Below are 25,063 nucleotides of genomic sequence, written 5' to 3' on the forward strand. Positions count from 1 at the left end.
CCATTTCCCGTGTTTACGATGCTCTTATGTCAGGACTAACACTGCCTGAGCTAGATAAACCCCGACTTAGATGGGGAAAAGATCTGGGTATTGATCTTGATGAGGATCTATGGAGTGACCTATGCAGGGATGGTGTTACATCCACATTGAACTCCAGTTACAGACTGATCCAGTTTAATTTCCTCCATCAGCTCTATATCACCCCATCTAGACTGCACAAGTTCAACCCTGATATCTCCTCCCTATGTTTTAGATGTGGCTCAGATGAAGGAACATTCCTCCATTCCACTTGGCAGTGTTCAAAACTACACGGTTTCTGGCAGGGGGTATGCGATACCATATCCACAATTCACGGGGTTGCATTCCCTTTAGACCCGGAGGTCTGTCTACTGGGTAACTTTACTAACACCAATCTTAGGCAAAGCCATACTATAAAGCTAACAGAAATATTGCTAGCGATTGCCAAGAAATGTATTGCCTTGAAATGTAAATCGGATTCCTCCCTGCCTATTGCAATGTGGCTATCGGAAGTTAATAGTTGTATCCCATTGGAGAAAATCACTTACTGCTTGAGGAATAAGTTAGACATTTTACAGAATTTGGCAACCTTTTATTGACTCTATGGAGAATCTCCCCCCACATCACATTGATTGAATCTCTTTATAATCCTTAAATAATGTTTCACACGTAATGTATAATCTGTAGTTTACGGAAGGTGACCATATGATCCAATGTATCATTATTCATTTTTATTTTACTCTTTATTATTACTTATTTATTGTATGTTTGTATATATAATTATAATTATTTTTGTTCTTAATTGGAAATCTTTTAAGAATAAAAAAAACGCAGGGTTATCGGATACACTTGGCTACTCATAGTAGGGAGAAGCTCGTTGTATGTTTTGGAATAGTGTTGACAGTGCTGAATAACCTTCGACATGAACTCGCTCATAGAAACAGATGCTCTTTGCTGTATTCACAGTCTCTCTCTGGTCATGGTTTTAAAGTGATGAAATCTCATGTAGGCTTGTATAAAACTTTGCTCTGTGGCCAGGGTCGTGGAAGCCGTACACGGTGTTGTGAGCTATCCGATTGGCCAGCGCAGAAGACACACTCGATTTAGCCACGGATCTGCCGGCTAGGCAGAGTTAGTCTTTTCAGACAAATGAAATGGTTGGAAATGGGAACACTTTGCCTACCTGTTGCGCAGGGCTTTTGACCGCCAACACCGCATCACCGCAACAAATAAAAGGAGTGGACTTTTCTACAGAAATGTTTGTTGATTGACTAGGAAGGCATTGAAGATCTACCAGTTGGTGACCACTGCGCTATACTGTATTTGTCTTTTAGTCGGGATTGGAAGTATTTTGGTGGCCTATTTTAAATGGTTGGTGTTGAGCTAGGTTATGGCGACTAACTTCATTGTAGCTAGGAAAACTATCAATAATTATATTTTCTTAAACTTGAGTTGTATGTAGGGTATCATCACTCTCTGCCATGTAATCCCTGTCATTTTCACCAGATTCCCGCAGCCCAGACAGCTCCTCCGTGTCCTCCCCTCCCTCGGGCCTGCACTCACCCCCCCTGACCCCCACAGCTGCCGCCATGACGTCTCTGCCGCCCTTCATCTCGGACGTCAACAGCCCCACCAGCAGCATGGGCTCGCCCTTCTCTGTCATCAGCTCCTCTTTGGGGTCGCCATGCCTGCCCGGGACACCCTCGGTGGGCTACGGCCCCATTAGCAGCCCCCAGGTGAGCCCTGAGTTCCAGACAGGTAGCTAACACTTCTATTCTACCACTCCTCTCCTTCTGCCTTTATCTTTCATCCATCACCTCTCAGGGCCATTCAGAGATGGGAAGTTAGCATTATGGGTCAATAAATGCTGCTTTACACTTAGTGGCCTGTGATAACCAAGTGTGACTATATAGGCTGCATTCAACATGTGCGTCTCTGCCAGCACTTGCCTCTTTGGTGATTGGTTGAGAAGAATATCACTTGTTGAGAGCACTTTTATGGTAAATATACATTGGCTGCTATTTTATGGCCCCCAAACTTTGCTATATACTGTGATTTATGTTGTAGGGCAATGGTGATGGGGGACAAATTGATAGTTACATATCGGGATATTATTTGTGACGATATATTGTATTGTTTTGGCAATATCGCGATATATTTTTTGTGCACTAGTTGGCTATACCTGCACCAAAACCCCAGTATTCCATATTTTAGTTTTCCGCACTTTTATTCCCATGACTGATCGTATTATCATGGCTCTGTCTTGTCCCTCTGCAGCAGAAATATGCTGAGCAATATGTTTGGAACATTGAATCGCAATCAAAGTATCTAATTTAAATTCGTATTGAATCGTGAGAATCTCAATACATGTCGTATCGACAGCTTAGCGTCGTGATAATATCGTGAGGTCCCCGGCAATTCCCAGCCCTGTAGATCAAGTGAAATTGCGGAGAACTACCAAAGGCTATCGTGAAACAATACATATCTACACTGAACAAAAATATAAACTTAACATGTAACAATTTCAATCAGTCCATTGAAATAAATTCATTACTCCCTAATCTATGGATTTCACAAGACTGGGAATACAGATATGCGTCTGTTGGTCACAGATGCATTTAAAAAAGGTAGGGGCGTATATCAGAAAACCAGTCAGTATCTGGTGTGACCACCATTTGACTCATGCAGCGCGACATAGATTTGACCTTCGCATAGATTTGATCAGGCTGTTTGTGGCCTGTGGAATGTTGTCCCACTCCTTCAATGGCTGTTGCGAAGTTGCAGGATATTGGTGGGAACTGGAACAACCTGTCGTACATGTCGATCCAAAACTTCCCAGACATGCTCAATGGGTCTGGTGAGTATTCAGGCCATGGAAAAACTGGGACATTTTCCGCTTCTAAGAATTGTGTACAGATCCTTGCGACATAGGGCCTTATAGTGCATTATCATGCTGAAACATGAGGTGGGCAGGGATTCAAAATCAAATACAAATATAGGACAAAACACACATCACGACAAGAGAGGCACCACAACTCTACATAAAGAGAGACCTGAGACAACAACAGCATGGCAGCAAAACATGACAACACGCACACCTATTTAGGGGAGGTGCTGGCTAGCGGAGTAGAAAATTAAAGAGAGCCGCACACTCTAGGAGCTCAGATGCAAAAATGTAATTACCGACGCTTCGACAGCGAAGACAGCTTAGCTGTTGAAACGTTGGTAATTACATTTTTGCATCTGAGCTCCTAAAGGGTATGTAACAACACATCCACCACACTGATCCTCAACACAGGGGCCCCTCGGTGGTGCGTGCTCAGTCCCCTCCTGTACTCCCTGTTCACTCATATGACTACACGCCCTGGCACGACTCCAACACCATCATTAAATTTGCAGATGACACAACAGTGGTAGGCCTGATCACCGACAACAACGAGACAGCCTATAGGGAGGAGGTCCGAGACCTGGCCGTGTGGTGCCAGGACAACAACCTCTCCCTCAACGTGATCAAGACTAAGGAGATTATTGTGGACTACAGGAAAAGGAGGACCGAGCACGCCCCCATACTCATCAACGGGGCTGTAGTGGAGCAGGTTGAGGGCTTCAAGTTCCTTGCTGTCCACATCAACAACAAACTAACATGGTCCAAGCACACCAAGACAGTCGTGAAGAGGGCACGACAAAACCTATTCCCCATCAGGAGACTGAAAAGATTTGGCATGGGTCTTCAGATCCTCAAAAGGTTCTACAGCTGCACCATTGAGAGCATCCTGATTGCATCAACGCTTGGTATGGCAACTGCTCAGCCTCTGACCGCATGGCGCTACAGAGGGTAGTGCGTAGAGCCCAGTGCATCACTGGGGCCAAGCATCCTGCCATCCAGGATCTCTACCAGGTGGTGTCAAAGAAAGGCCCTAAAAATTGTCGGACTCCAGCCACCCTAGTCATAGACTGTTTTCTCTGCTACCGCATGGCAAGCGGTACCGGAGCGCCAAGTCTAGTTCCAAGAGGCTTCTAAGCAGCTTCTTCCCCCAAGCCATAAGACTCCTGAACATCTAATCAAATGGCTACCCAGACTATTTGCAATTGCCCCCCCCCACCCTCTTTTACACCGCTGCTAATCTGTTATTATCTATGCATAGTCACTTTAATAACTCTACCAACGTGTACATATTACCTCAATTACCTCGAGTAACCAGTGTCCCGCATATTGACTGTAACGGTACCCCTCTATATAGTCTCGCTATTGTTATTTTATTGCTGCTCTTTAACTACTTATTTTTATTTCTTATTCTCATTCATATTTTTTAAACTGCATTGTTGGTTAAGGGCTTATAAGTAAGCATTTCCCTGTAAGGAATACCTGTTGTATTCGGCTGTGACGAATAAGATTTGATTTGAACAATACATCACGTGAAGCAGCCACAACTGTCAGTGTGAGTATGCACGGTTGAGTCTTTGAATGAGGAGATGTAGATAAAACTGTCCAGTTTGAGTGTTTGTTGCAGCTCATTCCAGTCGCTAGCTGCAGCGAACTGAAAAGAGGAGCGACCCAGGGATGTGTGTGCTTTGGGGACCTTTAACAGAATGTGACTGGCAGAACGGGTGCTGTATGTGGAGATTGAGGGCTGCAGTAGGCATCTCAGATAGGGGGGAGTGATGCCTAAGAGGGTTTTACAAATAAGCATCAACCAGTGTGTCTTGCAAAAGGTATATGGAGATGACCAGTTTACAGAGGAGTATAGAGTGCAGTGACGTGTCCTATAAGGAGTATTGGTGGAAAATCTGATGGCCGAATGGTAAAGACGATTTAGCCTCTCGAGAGCACACTTTCCTGCCTATCTATAAATTACATCTCCATAATCTAGCATGGGTATGATGGTCATCTGAATCAGGGTTAATTTGGCAGCTGGGGTGAAAGAGGAGCGATTACGATAGAGGAAACCAAGTCTAGATTTAACCTTAGCCTGCAGCTTTGATATGTGCTGAGAGAAGGACAGTGTACCCTCTAGCCATCCTCTGAAGTATTTGTATGAGGTGACTACCTCAAGCTCTATACCTTCAGAAGTTACACCTGTGGGGAAAGGGGCATTCTTCTTACCAAACCACATGACCTTTGTTTTGGAGGTGTTCAGAACAAGTTTAAGGGCAGAGAAAGCTTGTTTGACACTAAGATGGCTTTGTTGTAGAATGTTTAACACAAAATCCAGGGAGGGGCCAGCTGAGTATAAGACTGTATCATCTGCATATAAATGGATGAGAGAGCTTTATACTGCCAGAGCTATGTTGTTGATGTAAATTGAGAAGAGTGTGGGGCCTAGGATCGAGCCTTGGAGTACACTCTTGGTGACAGGCAGTGGCTGAGACAGCAGATGTTCTGACTTTATACACTGCACTCTTTGAGAGAGGTAGTTAGCAAACCAGGCCAAAGACCCCTCAGAGACACCAATACTCCTTAGCCGGCCCACAGGAATGGAATGCTCAACCGTAGCAAAAGCTTTTGCCAAGTCAATAAAAATAGCAGCACAACATTGCTTAGAATCAAGGGCAATGGTGACACATCCATAACCTGAGCAGAAACCAGATTGCATACCAGAGAGAATACTATAGACATCAAGAAAGACAGTCAGTTGATTATTGACAAGTTTTTCCAACGCTTTTGATAAACAGGGCAAAATAGAAGGTGAGCATTTTATTGTCCCCAGCACAAGGTGCACCTGTGTAATGAACATGCTGTTTATCTTGGCAAAGGAGAAACGCTCACTATCAGGTATGTAAACTAATTTATTTCAGCTCATGAAACATGGGACCAACACTTTATATGTTGCATTTGATATTTTTGTTCAGTATAGATATTGTAATTCTTAAAAGTCCAGGTAACAATTCAGTTTTTGTCTGCAAAATCAACCATGAAACAGTATTATCTGGGTCCTTTTTTAACATGTTGCCCTGCTCTTAATTGTATGGTAGAAGTAGGCTATTTGTCTTTCGGCCGTACACTTTGAACGTGTTCTGACTTTTAAAACCTCCAAAAATATTAAATGAATTCAGTAACGATTCATTTCTGACATTTTAGATGATGGGTGCCAGTGGATGAATCATTGGTTGCCCTCAAAATCACACATCAAAAGGTCAAACTCTCCCTGTCCTCCTGTGTATGTCTGGAAAATAGAGAACATGTTCTGCAATATTTCAATGAAAGATATACATAAAAAGCATAAATTCACCGTTTTTTAATCTACTTTGAATGTATGTGCATCTGTGAACATTGTAATTTAAAAAATAATAATACATTTCATTAAGGGGCTCGCAGTGGCAACACTGTAGTGAATATGCAAACAAATTTGTTTTATTCCCTCTATCTTCTCTCATGTCAGATGGTCCTTCTCAGTGTTATTTTTCCTCCTTTCCCTCCCTGGCATTTTCACTTTCATTCTCCTCCCCCCCATTTCACTTTTTCCCTCTGATTCTACTCGAACGTCCTCATGATTTAATCAGGCTATGAGGATGCCCTGAGACTTAACCTGCTTAAGCTGGTGTTGGTGAGAAGTGCTCTGTAATCTCTACTGCATTGAGGGAGGCAAGGCCCAGATGCTCCTTTCTCAGCCGATGGTGCCTGGAAGGGGAGAACAGGAAATTTAATGTTGCTTTAATACTGATCAATCAGCCGACTCAAAGAGAGAACTAACAGTTTGTATGTCATTGTTAAATGCATGAAGGTAAAATTGTTTTTTTTAATGACAACTCTGCATCGATGACTCCAAGTAATTGAACTAATGACTGATGTGCTACCAGTACGTCACACATAAGTGACTTTTCCTCCCAACCCCCTTCAATTCAGTAGTTCCCCTCTCACTTCTGCCCCTATCCTCCCCCCTTTCTCTCGGCCTCCAGATCAACTCCACAGTGTCCATGTCGGGGCTGCACGCGGTCAGCAGCTCGGACGACGTGAAGCCTCCGTTCGGGCTGGGGGGCCACAGCCCAGGGGGCCCCATGCTCTCCCAGAAGCGCCTGTGTGCCATCTGCGGCGACCGCTCCTCCGGTGAGTCCCAAATTGGCCCCTAGACCCTATGCACTTGTGGTGGAGATCGGAGAGAAATTGAATGGTGTAAGCAATATGGCAAAAAATCCCACCCAGCCTGTGAGAAGACAAGTTGAACTATTTACTCTTCGCTCTTTAGGACAGGCTGGGGTGGGATTTTGATTTGGGATTGAGGGTCTGTCGGAGAGAGAAGCACATCTGGTGCGATATGCTTGGTTTATTAAAGGATTGTTCTGCCCGAAATTTGACAGGCGTTGAATGAAATTTAGTTAGGTAGTGTGTGTCGACTTTCTTTTCCCATGAATTTGGGATTGACACCCACAGATTTCTGCTGTGCATAGTGGGATCTACACAACAGATGGCATTGGCTACATGGACTTATACCACTTGAGGTATGGAAACATCAGATAACCCTTGATTTTGGGGTGAACTACTCCTTTCTTCTTCATAGAACATTTTAAAAAAGCTGCATAAAATAAAAAAAAACCAGCAGGGAATTGTTCTTCTTCTCTCCCTTGTTTGTGCGAAGCATTTACTAAAACGGACCGAAACACTTCATGTACTTTCATTGCCATCACACCTGAAGAACTATGTGCTGTAGGCTTTATGCCTGAATTATTAAAAGTGGTTTGTTACTGAAGTTACCTTCCCTCCTTTTTCTATCCCCCTCTTCCCTCTCTTTCTGTCATGTCTTTTTACATTCCTCTTTCTTGTCTTTCTCTTCCTCTTTGTTTCTCTCTCTCTCTCTCTCTCTAGGTAAGCACTACGGAGTGTACAGCTGCGAAGGCTGCAAGGGTTTCTTCAAGCGCACGGTGCGTAAGGACCTGAGCTACACCTGCCGGGACAACAAGGACTGCCTGGTGGACAAGCGCCAGCGCAACCGCTGCCAGTACTGCCGCTACCAGAAGTGCCTGGCCTGTGGCATGAAGAGGGAAGGTAGGGGGGGGGGGGCTGGCAGTCTGCTGTCCTCAACTCGCGCTCAATATATCTTATTAAAAGGGCAACGCTATCACCAGGTGGGGTAAAGGCTTGACATGGAGGGAGAGACTGAGAGGGATGCAATGGGAGATCTAGAGAGCGAGACTGAGCAAGGGAGAGGAGAGGCTGATAGAAGAGGGAGGGAGGGCTAGGATCCTTATTGAAATTGGGTCTGACTTGCTACAGTAAGAAAGTATAAAGAAGATTGATGGGACACCTTGTGTGTGGTCAGGTGGACCCTAACCGGAAAACCTCCACTCACCAACCGTCCTGCTGTATTAACATTGTACAGGCTACTTGCTATGAAACTATTTCAAATATCTGTTTTAAATCCACTGGAATCATTTATGTATAATAAAGATGTCTAAGAGCTGTTAAGATTTGATTCGAATATTGTAATATACATTTCTGAGGGGGGAGTATTGATTGCACTCAAAGGGGATGGAAAGAGCGAGAAAAGGAGGTGGAGAGAGGGGGATGGAGAGCCTTGTAAACACTAACCCCTGCCCCCCTCTCTCTCCCCTCTTGTTTCCTCTCGTTTTCTCTCTCCCTCTCCCTTCTTCTGTAGTGGTCCAAGATGAACGACAGAGATGTAAGGAGGAAAGAGGGAGGGAAGGAGTGATGGGGGAGTGTGAGAAACAATATTTGATGTTGTTTTGTTGCGATGGCCCATTTCTGTGTGAGGTACGTTGCAGAATGTATTGTTGGTATGAAACGGGTCTGAAACTCAAATGATCAGGCGCAAAGTAAGCCTTATGGCCCTGCTACACTATAGCCATCAGTCGTCCGGCATTGCCGTCAGCCGTTGAGGAAATGGTTCCTTTTAAATCAATGAAAGCTGCTTCACTGCCCGTGTTGCACTCACGTTGCATCACATCCAATGTCAGCGTCCAAGCTCAAGAATCGCAGAGGTTCAATACTTGCCGTTCACTCTATCTTGTGATTTGGGAGTAATGAGAAATAAAGTTGATTTTGGTTGCATATGGCCTCGACTATACACCACTGGTTATTGTACAAAGATTTATGAAGTCAAGAGGCTAATAAACTCAGCAAAAAAAGAAACCTCCCTTTTGCAGGACCCTGTCTTTCAGAGATAATTCGTAAAAATGCAAATAACTTTACAGATCTTCATTGTAAAGCGTTTAAACACTTTCCCATGCTTGTTCAATGAACCATAAACCTGTGGAACGGTCGTTAAGACACTAACAGCTTACAGACAGTATGCAATTAAGGTCACAGTTATGAAAACTTAGGACACTAAAGAGGTCTTTCTACTGACTCTGAAAAACGCCAAAAGTAAGATGCCCAGGGTCCCTGCTCATCTGTGTGAACGTGCCTTAGGCATGCTGCAAGGAGGCATGAGGACTGCAGATATGGCCAGGACAATAAATTGCATTGTCGGTACTGTGAGACGCCTAAGACAGCGCTACAGGGAGACAGGATGGACAGCTGATCATCCTGGCAGTGGCAGACCATGTGTAACAACACCTGCACAGGATCGGTACATCTGAACATCACACCTGCGGGACAGGTACAGGATGGCAACAATAACTGCCCGAGTTACACCAGGAACGCACAATCCCTCAATCAGTGCTCAGACTGTCCACAATAGGCTGAGAGAGGCAGACTGAGGGCTTGTAGGCCTGTTGTAAGGCAGGTCCTCACCAGACATCACTGGCAACAACGTCGCCTATGGGCACAAACCCACCGTTGCTGGACCAGACAGGACTGGCGAGTCGCGGTTTTGTCTCACCAGGGGTGATTGTCGGATTCGCGTTTAAGGAATGAGAGTTACACCGAGGCCTGTACTCTGGAGCAGGGTCGATTTGGAGGTGGAGGGTCCGTCATGGTCTGGGGCGGTGTGTCACAGCATTATCGGACTGAGCTTGTTGTCACTGCAGGCAATCTCAACACTGTGCGTTACAGGGAAGACATCCTCCTCCCTCAAGTGGTACCCTTCCTGCAGGCTCATCCTGACATGACCCTCCAGCATGACAATGCCACCAGCCATACTGCTCGTTCTGTGCGTGATTTCCTGCAAGACAGGAATGTCAGTGTTCTGCCATGGCCAGCGAAGAGCCCGGATCTCAATCATATTGAGCACATCTGGGACCTGTTGGATCGGAGGGTGAGGACTAGGGCCATTCCCCCCAGAAATGTCCGGGTACTTGCAGGTGCCTTGGTGGAAGAGTGGGGTGACATCTCACAGCAAGAACTGGCAAATCTGGTGCAGTTCATGAGGATGAGATGCACTGCAGTACTTAATACAGCTGGTGGCCACACCAGATACTTTTGATTTTGACCCCCCCTTTGTTCAGGGACAAATTATTCCATTTCTGTTAGTCACATGTCTGTGGAACTTGTTCAGTTTATGTCTCAGTTGTTGAATCTTGTTTTCTTCATACAAATATTTACACATGTTAAGTTGGCTGAAAATAAATGCAGTTGACAGTGAGAGGACGTTTCTTTTTTTGCTGAGATTAGCTAGCTAGCTACATTGACCAGCTGGGTTCACAAGTTAAACAAAAGCAACTTGTGTAATTACACAATAATTTAGTACAACCACTAGCAACAATGTGCTTGTAGCAGGAACAACATCACATTGACACAACGCTAATGGCAAAGCAGTGCAACACTTCTAGTGGAGCGGAAGTGTTAGTGTTGTCAGTATTACTGACATTGTGGTTTTTGTGGTCTGGGGTGACTCCGAAGATATATAACTTGTAATGTGCCATAGGAAGAAACCTTTTTGTGGGTTGATTCTAATTGGAAAATCCTCTTGAGGGCTGATGGAAATCAGATATCAGTTTTGGGGCCATAAGAAAGCAGCTTGCGAGCCTGATGTGGCCCCCAAGCCTTGAGTTTGAGACCCCTGGTGTGAAAGGTGAAGAAAGCATTGTTGTTTGAACTAACCGGGAAATGTACATATCTGTGTATCTCGCTCTCTCTTTTTCACTACCTGTCATTCTTTATTCTCTGCTTTACTTACATTCCCCTCTTTCTCCACTTTTTTTCTTGGTCTCTTTATTTTTTTCCCTATTTCCTCTCCCTTTTTTATTTCCCCTCCCTTATCTCTCACCTTTCTCTTTTTTTCTTCACTTTGCTTCCCATTTGCTCTCTCCCCCTCTCTCCATCACTCTGCCTTTTCCTGCCCTTTCTTCCTCTTTTCACCATCCGTCCTACTCCCTCCCTCTCTTTCCCCGCTCACCCTCCATCCCCTCCTGTGCTTTTCTCCTCCTCGCTCCGCCGACTCTCTTCCTCTCCTTCCCTCGGCCCTTCCTGTGCCCCTGTAGCCGTGCAGGAAGAGCGCCAGAGGAACAAGGAGCGGGAGAGTGAGGCGGAGTCGACCAGCGCCGTCAACGAGGAGATGCCCGTGGAAAAGATCCTGGAGGCCGAGATGGCCGTAGAGCAGAAGACCGAGGTTCATGCCGACGGGACCTCCGAGGGCAGCTCGGTAAATGTGTGTGTGTGTTTCTGTGTGTGACTCACCATATGGCCCTGCGATGCACACATAGCAATTTCTCTTACTTCGTTCCTCACACTGTCTATTATTATTTCTAGACATGGGATTGTGCGACTGCACCAACAATTTTTTGTGATACAGTAGATTCTGAGACCACAGACCCACTTTTAAAAAATGTGATCCAAAGGCCTGTAGTCTCTATTTTGTACCCTATGTTGAAGCCAGTCTCTCTCCCTCTGTTTCTCTCTCCAGCCCAACGACCCGGTCACCAACATTTGCCAGGCTGCAGACAAGCAGCTGTTTACCCTGGTGGAGTGGGCCAAGAGGGTCCCCCACTTCTCTGAGCTGGCCCTGGATGACCAGGTCATCCTGCTACGCGCCGGTACGTTCAAAAAGCCTTCGCCTTTCATGTTCATTGCCACCAAATGGAAGAAAGCAAACTGAAGCAGGGAGGAATACCTGAACATATCCAATAAAAAGTTTGTTTTCCATTTAAACAGTTTATTTCCTGCACCCTAATGAGCACGGCCCTGCTCAGCTTTGACCTCATTAAAACACAGCCGTACATGGATAGGCTGATAACCCTGTCTCTTTCCTCGTGGACTATCTTTTATAATACAGTAGCCTCACATTTTGACCAGATACAATGCTATTTTACAGTAAACAAATTGACAACAGACTTTCAGCACACTTATAGGGAAGGACGGCACATGCACGGCACTTACACAAATGACTGATGATTGGCTGAGAAAAAATTTCTGAATACTTTTCGAAGGCACTGTATATTCCATTTAATAGTAAAGTAATTAATAGCGTTTCATCATTCCGTCCCATTTCGACATTTCTGTTTCATGTTTGATTGGCCTACAACACATTTTCATTTAGCCAACCATTTCTTACCCTGCTCTGAGCAGGCAGTGCACTTTATAGTGCGCATGAACGTTCGCAAGACTCATGAGGTAGATGTTCTGTTTACTTAAATAAATATATGGTTTCCTTTGTTCATATTTTCCTGGTCATGTCAGAGTTCGGTGTGTCTGTGTCCTATATTTCTGTCATTTCTGTTGTGCGTAATTGAAGCGCACGCGCCTCGGAGCGCATGGAACGCTTTGGAGTTGAATAAGAGAAAATGATTGTTCCATGTATGCGTGGGTTTGAAATAGTATTAAATCTGATTAAGACGATTGTAACAATTGATGTGGAAATGGCCAGTTGGGTAATTGTATGGTCCTGGGAGACAAGTTCGTATATAAATGTAGGCCTACCTGTTTGAGCTCCTGTTAGACAGATTACATTTGGTTTCTCCAGGAGAGGCTGCACAGTCTTGCCCTCTACCTGTGTCTGTTAAGATAGAGCAGGTTAAGCCTGATACAGGGACCGAGGCTATTTCTTTTGGGCTATTGCCCGTGTATATTTGGTAAATCTACTTGTATATTTGGTATGATACTGCGCTTTCACCATTGGATCACCAAGACCTGTAAATAAATCTACACTCTGAGCAGTCAACCTGCCTTGCCTTCTGCTGTTTTCATGCCTGCTACAAGGTCCCTATTTTACAATTACATAGTCAAAATGTGTTGTAGACAAAATAATGAAAATGGCTGTCTGGTAGCCTCAATAAATAGACAAATTTGTATGATTTTTAATTAATTAGCATTTTATTGCATGACATAAGAATTTGATACATCAGAAAAGCAGAACTTAATATGTGGTACAGAAACCTTTGTTTGCAATTACAGATATCATACGTTTCCTGTAGTTCTTGACCAGGTTTGCACACACTGCAGCAGGGATTTTGGTCCACTCCTCCATACAGACCTTCTCCAGATCCTTCAGGTTTCGGGGCTGTTGCTGGGCAATACGGACTTTCAGCTCCCTCCAAAGATTTTCTATTGGGTTCAGGTCTAGAGACTGGCTAGGCCACTCCAGGACCTTGAGATGCTTCTTACGGAGCCACTCCTTAGTTGCCCTGGCTGTGTGTTTCGGGTCGTTGTCATGCTGGAAGACCCATCCACGACCCATCTTCAATGCTCTTACTGAGGGAACAGGTTGTTGGCCAAGATCTCGCGATACATGGCCCCATCCATCCTCCCCTCAATACAGTGCAGTCGTCCTGTCCCCTTTGCAGAAAAGCATCCCCAAAGAATGATGTTTCCACCTCCATGCTTCACGGTTGGGATGGTGTTCTTGGGGTTGTACTCATCCTTCTTCGTCCAAACATGGCGAGTGGAGTTTAGACCAAAAAGCTCTATTTTTGTCTCATCAGACCACATGACCTTCTCCCATTCCTCCTCTGGATCATCCAGTTGGTCATTGGCAAACTTCAGACGGGCCTGGACATGCGCTGGCTTGAGCAGGGGGACCTTGCGTGCGCTACAGGATTTTAATCTATGACGGCGTAGTGTGTTACTAATGGTTTTCTTTGAGACTGTGGTCCCAGCTCTCTTCAGGTCATTGACCAGGTCCTGCCGTGTAGTTCTGGGCTGATCCCTCACCTAACTCATGATCATTGATACCCCACGAGGTGAGATCTTGCATGGAGCCCCAGACCGAGGGTGATCGACCGTCATCTTGAACTTCTTCCATTTTCTAATAATTGCGCCAACAGTTGTTGCCTTCTCACCAAGCTGCTTGCCATCCCAGCCTTGTGCAGGTCTACAATTTAACCCTGATGTCCTTACACAGCTCTCTGGTCTTGGCCATTGTGGAGAGGTTGGAGTCTGTTTGATTGAGTGTGTGGACAGGTGTCTTTTATACAGGTAACGAGTTCAAACGGGTGCAGTTAATACAGGTAATGAGTGGAGAACAGGAGGGCTTCTTAAAGAAAAACTAACAGGTCTGTGAGAGCCGGAATTCTTACTGGTTGGTAGGTGATCAAATACTTATGTCATGCAATAAAATGCAAATTAATTACTTAAAAATCATACAATGTGATTTTCTGGATTTTTGTTTTAGATTCTGTCTCTCACAGTTGAAGTGTACCTATGATCAATATTACAGACCTCTACATGCTTTGTAAGTAGGAAAACCTGCAAAATCGGCAGTGTATCAAATACTTGTTCTCCCCACTGTATTTTTTTTTTACTTGACTTAAATAACATGACTCAACTTGATTTGCTCTTAGAATGCACGACTTGGACTTGACTCGAGTCTTGACTTGAGACTTGGACCTTGTGACTTGAGACTCGGACCTTGTGACTTGAGACTTGCTCGGGACTCGAATAATAGTGACTTGTTCCCAACTCTGCAGGTCCTACGGGCCCTGGTTTTGTCGTGTGGTCAGGTGCCACTTGTTATGAAATGCAAAGTCATGTAATATTTGTAATTGTATATAACTGCCTTGATGTTGCTGGACCCCAGGAAGAGTAGCTGCTACCTTGGCAGCAGCTTATGGGGATCCTTAACAAATACATGGATGACCCAGTCTCTCTCTTCTCTCCAGGTTGGAACGAGCTGCTGATTGCCTCCTTCTCTCACCGCTCCATCAGCGTGAAAGATGGCATCCTACTGGCCACCGGCCTGCATGTGCACAGGAACAGCGCCCACAGCGCTGGCGTTGGAGCCATCTTCGACAGGTAACAGGCGCATACACACACACACACACGTGCAATGGACCTGAGTGAAGGACATAGAAGCAACCTTTTGCATGTTCATTTTCAAAGAGAAGGTCATAAACTTCAGGGAGAAAGATTGAAAAAAAGTGCCTCTGAATGATTAAAGCATTCTTCATTGGTTTAAACAATAAATGTCTAGTGTTTTTGTAATGGCCGTTTGATTTATTTGATCATACACGCCGTCATATATTCACTTTACCATACATGTGTTTGTAAAACATAACTTCCAGTCATAGGAATTCATTGAAGCATTGAAATGGTGTCCAATTATGCCTGTTGCAGTTTACTGTTCATTAAATGTCTGTTTCTCTTTGGAGTCCAGATGCTTTGTTGAAATGAGCTGAATTAAGGGAGAATGGAGAACGTTGCACTTTTTTTCCCAGGGTTCTGCTGGCTGCGTGTCTGGCTCTGACTAGCTGAGCCTTTACTTCTTAGTCTGCCTCTAGAATGACACAGCGTGCCAGGACGCTGACGACTAATGCTTCATGTAGACGTCGCCCTTGATTTTACTAGGATACCCCCACCCCCCACCCCAATCACAGCCACACATTCATCTATTCTGTTTTACATTGGCTGATGTCAGTATTTTATTCAGTAGCATGGCACCTGTCTTGAGTAAAATCCTGCGCTCATCGCAGCTCTCAAGGAACAGGCCTGCCCTCCCCAACTCAGTAGAGTAGCCACATCACATGGTGTGAATTCATTGTTTATTACACAGTAACCTACATTTTTATGAATAGTTCATAAGCTGCAAGACTCCCAATTCCCGCAGGAATTTAAGCATATCTTGGATTAACCGGTTGCAGGCTTTTGTTTCAGATTCATCGCAATCTAGACCTCCTTGTGGTCCAGTGAATGTTATTTTATTTTATTTTTGTTGACATTTCTCAATACTCATGTTTTTATCCTCACTTCTCTTTTTTTGTTTGATTCATTACAATATTATTTTCTTTGCATTATTTTATGATTTATGCAAAATCAATTGAATTAACATGATTAAACTGCCCTGATCATATTACTGCATTGTTCCTTTGATGCCTATTTATTACGCTCCTCTATTTTCCTATTCTTCTGCTCTACTGTCATTGGCTCATGCTAATACACATAACCCTTTTTGTGCTGATTTGGATAAACCAGTTGCATTTAGAATTTTTTAAATGATGCGTACTTACCCAGGAAGTTGTATATGACAATTATCGATGGTACAAGGAAGTATGCCTAAAACACTACAGTAGTTAAGTTAAGCAGAGGTCTTGGGTAATACTGCATAGAACTATTTATCTTGTTTCAATCTGAACCAATAGGAACGTTTTCTCCTCGAGATCTTGTCTCTGCTCAAACGTCTCAGATCTATTTGTTGCTGTGTTACATTGTCATATCTTTGTATTTTTGTCATTCCTCAAGCTTTACTTCCTGTAGTTTTGGTGCTTTACTTCCTGTAGTTTTAGTGCTTTACTTCCTGTAGTTTTAGTGCCATCTTAAACCTTTTCATCAGGTCAAGTCTCCATCAACAAGAGCCTGTAGCCTGTTACTCCCAGAAGTGGAACCGGGCACCGGTTCACCGGGCACCAAAATGCACTGCAGAGTCTAACTTACCTGTTCCTCTGGGCCCAAACCAACGCAGGGGGGACAATGTAATAACAATGTAACTGTGTAATAACATTGTAATAACACATTGTAATTGCATACACAGGGAGAGTGCGCACAATGCAGAGGTTGGGGCCATATTTGACAGGTAATGACATCACTACACACCCACCTTCCCCTATCAACAACAAACAAAACAAATAACGCCACCGCCCCCCCCCCAAAGAAAATGTATCTTGGCCCAGTTGTTGAGAATGAGCGAATCTGGCAAAGAAAGTGCTGTAATATGCCCAGGTAAAAGAGCGGGTCGTGTGTATCTTGTCCGCACGTGTTTCCAGTGAGTGTTGTGTTCTGTTTCTCCTCTTTTCTGTCGGACCTTAGGCTCGACTGGTCACTGGCGCAGCGTCGACAAAACGCAGGCTGCTTACTTTCCTCCCTTTGTGTTCCTTCTCTCCTTATTGAACTATTACACTACCCAACATTATTGCGATGTGCCGTAGTCTATAAATACGTGGTGGTTTGCGCTATTGCTTTGTTGCAATTTCTATCATTCACAAGGTTACGTGTGGATTGTGTGTAAAGTGTAAATACAACGTGTAAAGAGGATGTTAGACTTGTATCCCAGCCCCCCTGCCCTTGTTAGTTTCTCTATTGGACTGCTGCATCGTTGAGTGGAACTGTGGTGAACCCTAGAGGAGATGCTAACCCATCTCCTCCCGCTCTCTCGTCCCTCTTCCACACCACCTTCTCCTCGACCCCGGTTGTAGAGTTCTCACTGAGCTAGTCAGTAAGATGAGAGACATGCAGATGGACAAGACCGAGCTCGGGTGCCTCCGAGCCATCATCCTCTTCAACCCGGGTAATGATTTGAGACAAGATAAGCCATTTCATCCCAGATATAGCATGATGTCAGGAAGAGTCACACGTTAATTCATCTCAGTGCTATAATGCCGGTGTTTGTTCCTGCGTTCAGATGCCAAGGGCCTGTCCAGCTCCAGTGAAGTGGAATTGCTGAGGGAGAAGGTGTACGCATCGCTAGAGTCTTATTGTAAACAGAGATACCCCGACCAGCAGGGCAGGTACAAGAGAAACACACAGACATACTATAGCACTTATCCACACAATACTCCCACATCACCGTCATGATTGACCTCACTCGTTCTCCCCCATCGCCCCCAGGTTCGCTAAGCTCCTCCTCCGGCTTCCAGCGCTACGCTCCATTGGCCTGAAGTGCCTGGAGCACCTGTTCTTCTTCAAGCTGATTGGTGACACCCCTATCGACACATTCCTCATGGAGATGCTGGAGGCGCCCCACCAGCTGACCTAGGAACCAGGTTCTGCTCTGGTCCATCAGGGATTCCAGTTCTGGCACCCTGGTTCTGGGACTTCACCATGTCTGCTGGTTTTGACGTCCCACTCACACAAACCCCACAACCCCTTCTTCACTCATTAAATCCCCCCCAAGCTGATACAGCTCTCCAAAAGACCATATGCTGTCAAAAACAAACACTTTTTCCAACACGCACACAGAAACACATACTTTTTTTCACAGTAGGTTAAGACACATGGAAATATCTCATTTTTAACCACAAGTTTTATCATGAGTTAGCATTCAGTTTGTAGCCTTCAGCTTTGTGTGTAAACGCTTCTGCGATATCCGGTAGACCTCTTAGCTTCTTGTGGGGTTCGTAGGTTATTCAGATTCATTGCTGTATGCATAGATATGACGAGTGGCTTACTCCCCCTTTGGTTTTACTCTTGGGTTTACCCCAAACCCATCGTAATCAGGTGTGTAATATTTCAATCAAGTCTCCCAACTTTTCCAGCTTGTATTGGTCGGGACACAACCAACGGAGGCAGACGCGCCCCTCTCAGTTCACCAACCCGAATGTGATTTGAATACTATGCTTTATTCACGCAGAAATGCGCTGAATTTGTTTTGAAGTACTGTACTCATAAAATGAGACCTTTTTAAGGCATTGAAATCCAAGGGGGGGGGACTTTGTTTGGCCCTTCTTAAAGCTCACACCAGGTTTTCAAAGAAATCAAGTGACTTATAGGATGTTTTCTTTTCTTTCTTTGTGGTGTTTGGTCTTCAAGTCCAAACAAGGGCCATTGGGCACAGAAAGTGCAACCTTGTTCAAGAGCACTGCGTTCGTTGGTGCTGTTGTAGATCTTTCTTTTGTTTCATGCCCTATCCTTGCTAATGGTCATTTTTGCACTCTGAAACGTTACTGTGTAAGGTGTAAGTAAACATTTAGCAGAAATCCTTCTGCCCATCTTTAAGAAACTGGGGGCGATCACAACACACGCGTCATCGAACGAACCGCTCCCCATCTTTCATCATATGTCTTCTTAAGAACCGATATGTTAATGGGGGTGCTTCATTCTGTGAAATGGCCGTCCGTTCTAAGAAAGCCAGGATATCATTGGATATCTTGTTCTATTGGCCTACAATACCCCTACAAACCCCCCTTCTGAATCCTCCGCTTGTTTCGTTCAGTGCTTGCAGCCTCTTTCCGTTAACTTTTTACAATCTGTAAATAAGATGACACATCTACTCCTTCACTAGAGTACGATTGGGCGATCCCAGTCGATGCATAGAGTAGGGAAGACACAGGCGTTAGCGAGCATATTAATACCCACACACAACAAAAAGTATGCACCGATAGCACTAGCTACAGTATGAACAGCTATTGTACACATTCAACATGTACTGTAAAAAAAACTTTAAGGGTTTTACCAATAGACTGGATTTTAAGCTTGAAAAACCCACCTAATTGTCACTGACTAGAAGGTTGCTAGTAGTTGTACTAGTAGTTGTGATGGTATTCTTTCGGGCAACTGTCAGCAGTGTCACGGGCAGGGCGATAGACCCCGCCCCCTTAGGCTGACCAGCCTCAGACGATACTTCCTGTTTATCGTGGAGCTGATTGGCAGGCTTCAGCGGATGTAATGTGTGGTCTGCTTACACAAAGCTATGCACCAGGGGCTGATTCAGCTCCCCATAACAGAAATGGATGTCAACACATTAGATACAAACAAAGCATCATTACACACAACATAAGCAATATCGGTGGATGCATAAAGAATGAGACCATATACAGTGGCTTGCGAAAGTATTCACCCCCCTTGGCATTTTTCCTATTTTGTTGCCTTACAACCTGGAATTAAAATAGATTTTTGGGGGGTTTGTATCATTTGATTTACTTACACAACATGCCTACCACTTTGAAGATGCAAAATATGTTTTCTTGTGAAACAAACAAGAAATAAGACAAAAAAACAGAAAGCTTGAGCGTGCATAACTATTCAACCCTCAAAGTCAATACTTTGTAAAGCCACCTTTCGCAGCAATTACAGCTGCAAGTCTCTTGGGGTATGTCTCTATAAGCTTGGCACATCTAGCCCCTGGGATTTTTGCCCATTCTTCAAGGCAAAACTGCTCCAGCTCCTTCAAGTTGGATGGGTTCCACTGGTGTAGAGCAATATTTAAGTCATACCACAGATTCTCAATTGAACTGAGGTCTGAGCTTTGACTAGGCCATTCCAAGACATTTAAATGTTTCCCCTTAAACCACTCAAGTGTTGCTTTAGCAGTATGCTTAGGGTCATTGCCCTGCTGGAAGGTGAACCTCTGAAACAGGTTTCCCTCAAGAATTTCCCTTTTTTTAGCACCACCCGTCATTCCTTCACTTCTGACCAGTTTCCCAGTCCCTGCTGATGAAAAACATCCCCACAGCATGATGCTGCCACCAGCATGCATCACTGTGGGGATGTTGTTCTCGGGGTGATGAGAGGTGTTGGGTTTGCGCCAGACGTAGCATTTTCCTTGATGGCCAAAAAGCACAATTTTAGTCTCATCTGACCAGAGTACCCTCTTCCATATGTTTGGGGGGTTTCCCACCTGCCTTTTGGAGAACACCAAACGTGTTTTCTTATTTTTTTCTTTAAGCAATGGCTTTTTTATGGTCACTCCGTAAAGCCCAGCTCTGTGTACGGCTTAAAGTGGTCCTATGGACAGATACTCCAATCTCCGCTGTGGAGCTTTGCAGCTCCTTCAGGGTTGTCTTTGGTCGCTTTGTTTCCTCTCTGGTTAATGCCCTCCTTGCCTGGTCCATGGGTTTTGGTGGGCGGCCCTCTCTTGGCAGGTTTGTTGTAGTGCCATATTCTTTCCATTTTTTAATAATGGATTTAATGGTGCTCAGTGGAATGTTCAAAGTTCCAGATATGTTTTTATAACCCAACCTTGATCTGTACTTCTCCACAACTTTGTCCCTGACCTGTTTGGAGAGTTCCTTGGTCTTCATGGTACTGCTTGCTTGGTGGTGCCCATTTGCTTAGTGGTGCCCCTTGCTTAGTGGTGTTGCAGACTCTGGGGCCTTTCAGAACAGGTGTATATATATTGAGATCATGTGACAGATCATGTGACACTTAGATTGCACACAGATGGACTTTATTTAACTAATTATGTGACTTCTGAAGGTATTTGGTTGCACCAGATCTTATTTAGGGACTTCATAGCAAAGGGGGTGAATACATATGCACCCACCACTTTTTCGTTTAGATTATTATTATTTTTTTTAAGTAATTTTTTTTAAATTTCACTTCACCAATTTGGACTATTTTGTGTATGTCCATTACATGAAATCCAAATAAAATCCATTTAAATTACAGGTTGTAATGCAATAAAATAGGAAAAACGCTAAGGGGGATGAATACTTTTGCAAGGCACTGTAGGTATCCCTTTCCATATTGTGGCCATAAAAAAATGTAGATGGGTGATTTCTGGAGTATATTTAGAAATTGGTATTATTTACTATTCAGAAATTATGATGAAGAATAGAGGTTGGACAGAAGTTCAGCTGGGGCGGCAGGGTAGCCTAGTGGTTAGAGCGTTGGACTAGTAACCGGAAGGTTGCGAGTTCAAACCCCCGAGCTGACAAGGTACAAATCTGTCGTTCTGCCCCTGAACAGGCAGTTAACCCACTGTTCCCAGGCCGTCATTGAAAATAAGAATGTGTTCTTAACTGACTTGCCTGGTTAAATTAAGGTAAAATAAAATTTAAAAATGTCCTAAACTGGGTGCTACACGACTCATATGGTCTTACAATTATAGACATTATTGTTTACACCAGAGGAGGCTGGTGGGAGGAGCTATAGGAGGATGGGCTCATTGTAATGGCTGGTACGGAATCAATGGAACAGAGTCAAGCATACTTAGTACCATTGCAATGAGCCTGTCCTCCTATAGCACCTCCCACCAGCCTCCTCTTGTTTACACCAACGCAGACACACACACAAACACAAGGCTAAGAGTGTGCAAGTACACACACACACACACCCTCCACCGTTTTCCGTCTTGAAACCGAGGTCTACTTAAAATTGGATTCCCACTCTTTTCAGCCGATCCCCTAGATTTACTTGCTGTCAGCCCTTTCTGGCGAGAGGAACACCTCCCCCATGTAATATATGGATATGGAGGATTATACCTGTGTGTCCTACTCCAAGCCTGTGAACAGGCAATAGGAGCACTGTAGACTATTGACATACCTGTTGGTTTATGTATGTCTATACATGTGAAAATGCTCTGTTCCTCAGTGTCCAGATTGTGGACGTACAGAGAAGAGGTGCGGTTGCTTGTTGTCGCATCACGGTTTCAGAGTGGCACCTCAGGGTAGACTATCTTATGTGTGCATCCCCAGTGTGAACCATGATCTTGTCACACCTCCACGATGCTGGCAACAGCCCCCTTTCTGCAATTCCCTCATGTTTTTTTGGAGCTTCCTTAGTTGAATGTGAATGCCTTGCATCTCCCATTTCATTAACACTAGAAAATCCTGGCCTCGAGGGACCAAACGAGTCCATTTTGACTCCCAACACTCTTATGTCTAACAAGTACATTTCATATAGGCTATCGAATAAATAATATTTTGGTTGTGTTTATGGATGTCTTAGGTAACATTAGAATACGAAAAAAATTATAATTTCAAAGAACAAAATAGAATTTGTATTCGTTTATGTTACTTGTAGGCTATCTGTTGCCTAATGTTCAAGTGTGGAGCTCACGGAACAGTGGTTCTTATTGGGAACAGTGATATTTTGAAATGGAGCTAATTCTGGATACTATATAGAAATAAAAACATCTTACCTGCATATGACTCTGTAGGAGGATTTGAAAAAGTCACTTTTTGGCACTCTGAAAAAGACATGTCCTCTTAAAACTGCTTATAACACATTCTGTTTGTGATATCGAAATGATAAAATAAGTGTGTTCAACAGACTTATTTAGGAAAAGTCAAGGACAGACTTTACAAATGGCAGAGATATTTCAATTTAAAATTCATATTAAGTCAAAAGGGCTCACTTGCCTCTTCTAGTGCTAAAACAGTGCATTTAAAGTGAATCCCTTGCTGTGCTGTGTCTTGTCCCATAAAATGCCATTTTGCTATGAGCAGGGATGTATTTAGTACAGTACAGTATACGTATAACAGCTCTATGCAAATTCTACAGGTTTTATAAGATAAGAATTTTCAAGTTGTTTGGCAGACAGTTTATCAGAAGATGGTCCCAAAGTATTCTTTTTTTTTTAACAAAAAAAACATGTATTTTGATATGTCACTGTGTTGATAAGTCGCGATGTTGATATGTCACGATGTTGACTGCGTACAATGAAGCCTTGTTCTGGTTATACCAGCAGGCTCGGGTCTGCTGCAGCATGGAATAGCAAGGCGCAAGCGAAGGGGTGAAAATTGGCAAACACGTTTCCTGGCCCCTTCCTCTTCCCTTGCCAACGGAGTGCAATGGTCATTTGGTATTACTTGATGGCAGTGCGGCGGTGGTCGTCGCCCTTGGAGACAGACCGCCGGCGTGCGGCCCAAAGATGCGTGTCCTTCGTGACCGCGTGCACTCAAGGCAGACGCCTGGACCTTTGATTACGTTCAGTATCTCCAACTTTTGAAATCACTTGCTTTAAATCAAATTAAAACGCTTCTTTATTAAAACTGAGGCTGTGAAGCTGTCATGTATTGGTATGTAGCGGGGCGCAATACATATTTACATAGGCACCCTGGAGCAAAGGCCCTCTGCGATGATCTAAACACCCCATGCGGTTGGCTGGTTTGCGCCACCCATGTGATGATGCAACACTGCCAAACAGGTGCGAAGGCCAGCGTTGATGCTGTGTCATGCTGAGGGGTGTGCTTTGTCACAAAAAGGCCCCTTATAAGAAGGATGTCACAGCAAGGGGGAGGGCCAGTGGCCCCTATGGTGCTAATGCTGTACATTGGTGGGTTTTTTTTTAAGGGCCGACCTTGCTTTGATTGCCAAGAGGGCAGAGTTACAAGCTAGGAACGTGCACAGATCATTCGGCTATTTGGATCACGGTTCTATCTTCCGTGTCCAGCGCAAACAGGAGTGTTTACGTTGAAAAATATGCGTTGGGGCACTGCAGCAAACCTTGGCTTCGGGCCGAAGAAAAAAAGAGGAGCCAATGCATGGACTCCAAAGGTGCGCGCTGAAATCACGCCTCTGGATAGTGTCCCATTACATGGAATGAACTTGAGGGAAGGGCCAACTCAACATGGTAGACGCCACTCTTTATAGGAGGGAGGTCGTGCTCTCCAGTTGAAAGAATGCTTTCAGAGTTGAAGTGCTTAGGGTGGGGCATATGGTGGGACACTTTGACTTGATCAGATGATGGTTTGTTGGTCAAGAAAAGCTGTTTTTCTTTTTAATTAGATCTAGAGATGTCCTGTCATTGACTCCCACCACAATACACTGCTTCTTTGTCTGTGTTTGACTCTTTCCCATGACCAGGCTGTTCATCTTTCTGTATTCAGGAGTATTAAACAAATGCAAAAACTTATTCACGTGGGTTTCCTTTTTCTCATGTTAATTCTTTGTCTAGTTTTTATCTCTGACTCCAGCATACATGTGCAAATTATATACTATTTTGTGTGTTTTGGGGAAGGAAATCAACAAGAAATTGTCATTCGGAATCTGCTTCTGATTGTTGTATCATTTCCAAGTAAAGTTTTAATACTGGACCATTCCTGTCTTGGTGGATTTAGTCTTTCTCCATGGTTTTCAGTGCATGTTTCAAAAGAAGCATTCAAAGAACAATGCGGAACATTTGACTTGTTGGAAACTTGACAACCATTTACTATTGGACAAAAAAAAAAAGTGTATTTAGATAAATTATACATTCTGATCTTCTGAGTTGATGTAAATCAGTGTAAGCATTTCCCCAACCTTCATACATAAAACAACTTGTTGTCCAATAAATGTAATGTCCCGATTGGCCTTTGTAGTCCCCCATCCCAATAAATCGGATGGTATGGTCCTCAGTCCAGCAGG

At 44.1% G+C, this 25,063-nt stretch overlaps 1 protein-coding gene across 4 annotated transcripts in view; it reads left to right on the forward strand.

Annotated features, from left to right (window-relative positions):
• The window catches only part of LOC115131606 (retinoic acid receptor RXR-beta-A-like), a 34,727-nt gene extending 10,155 nt beyond the window's left edge, over nucleotides 1-24,572 (forward strand). The window contains exons 3-13 of one of the 4 annotated variants that reach the window (XM_029663438.2): nucleotides 1,525-1,754; nucleotides 6,916-7,063; nucleotides 7,820-7,999; nucleotides 8,610-8,633; nucleotides 11,335-11,501; nucleotides 11,757-11,886; nucleotides 14,947-15,079; nucleotides 16,812-16,853; nucleotides 17,473-17,564; nucleotides 17,679-17,784; nucleotides 17,885-24,572. In XM_029663438.2, coding sequence (XP_029519298.1) covers nucleotides 1,525-1,754; nucleotides 6,916-7,063; nucleotides 7,820-7,999; nucleotides 8,610-8,633; nucleotides 11,335-11,501; nucleotides 11,757-11,886; nucleotides 14,947-15,079; nucleotides 16,812-16,853; nucleotides 17,473-17,564; nucleotides 17,679-17,784; nucleotides 17,885-18,032 — 1,400 coding nt within the window. In that variant the 3' untranslated portion in view covers nucleotides 18,033-24,572. The remainder of the gene's footprint in view (nucleotides 1-1,524; nucleotides 1,755-6,915; nucleotides 7,064-7,819; nucleotides 8,000-8,609; nucleotides 8,634-11,334; nucleotides 11,502-11,756; nucleotides 11,887-14,946; nucleotides 15,080-16,811; nucleotides 16,854-17,472; nucleotides 17,565-17,678; nucleotides 17,785-17,884) is intronic. The other 3 variants (XM_029663439.2, XM_029663440.2, XM_029663441.2) reach the window with 3 other exon arrangements.
• Nucleotides 24,573-25,063: the final 491 nt, after the last annotated feature.

This window comes from Oncorhynchus nerka, linkage group LG7 (assembly GCF_034236695.1).
Source record: "Oncorhynchus nerka isolate Pitt River linkage group LG7, Oner_Uvic_2.0, whole genome shotgun sequence".
NCBI classification, from domain to species: Eukaryota; Metazoa; Chordata; class Actinopteri; order Salmoniformes; family Salmonidae; genus Oncorhynchus; species Oncorhynchus nerka.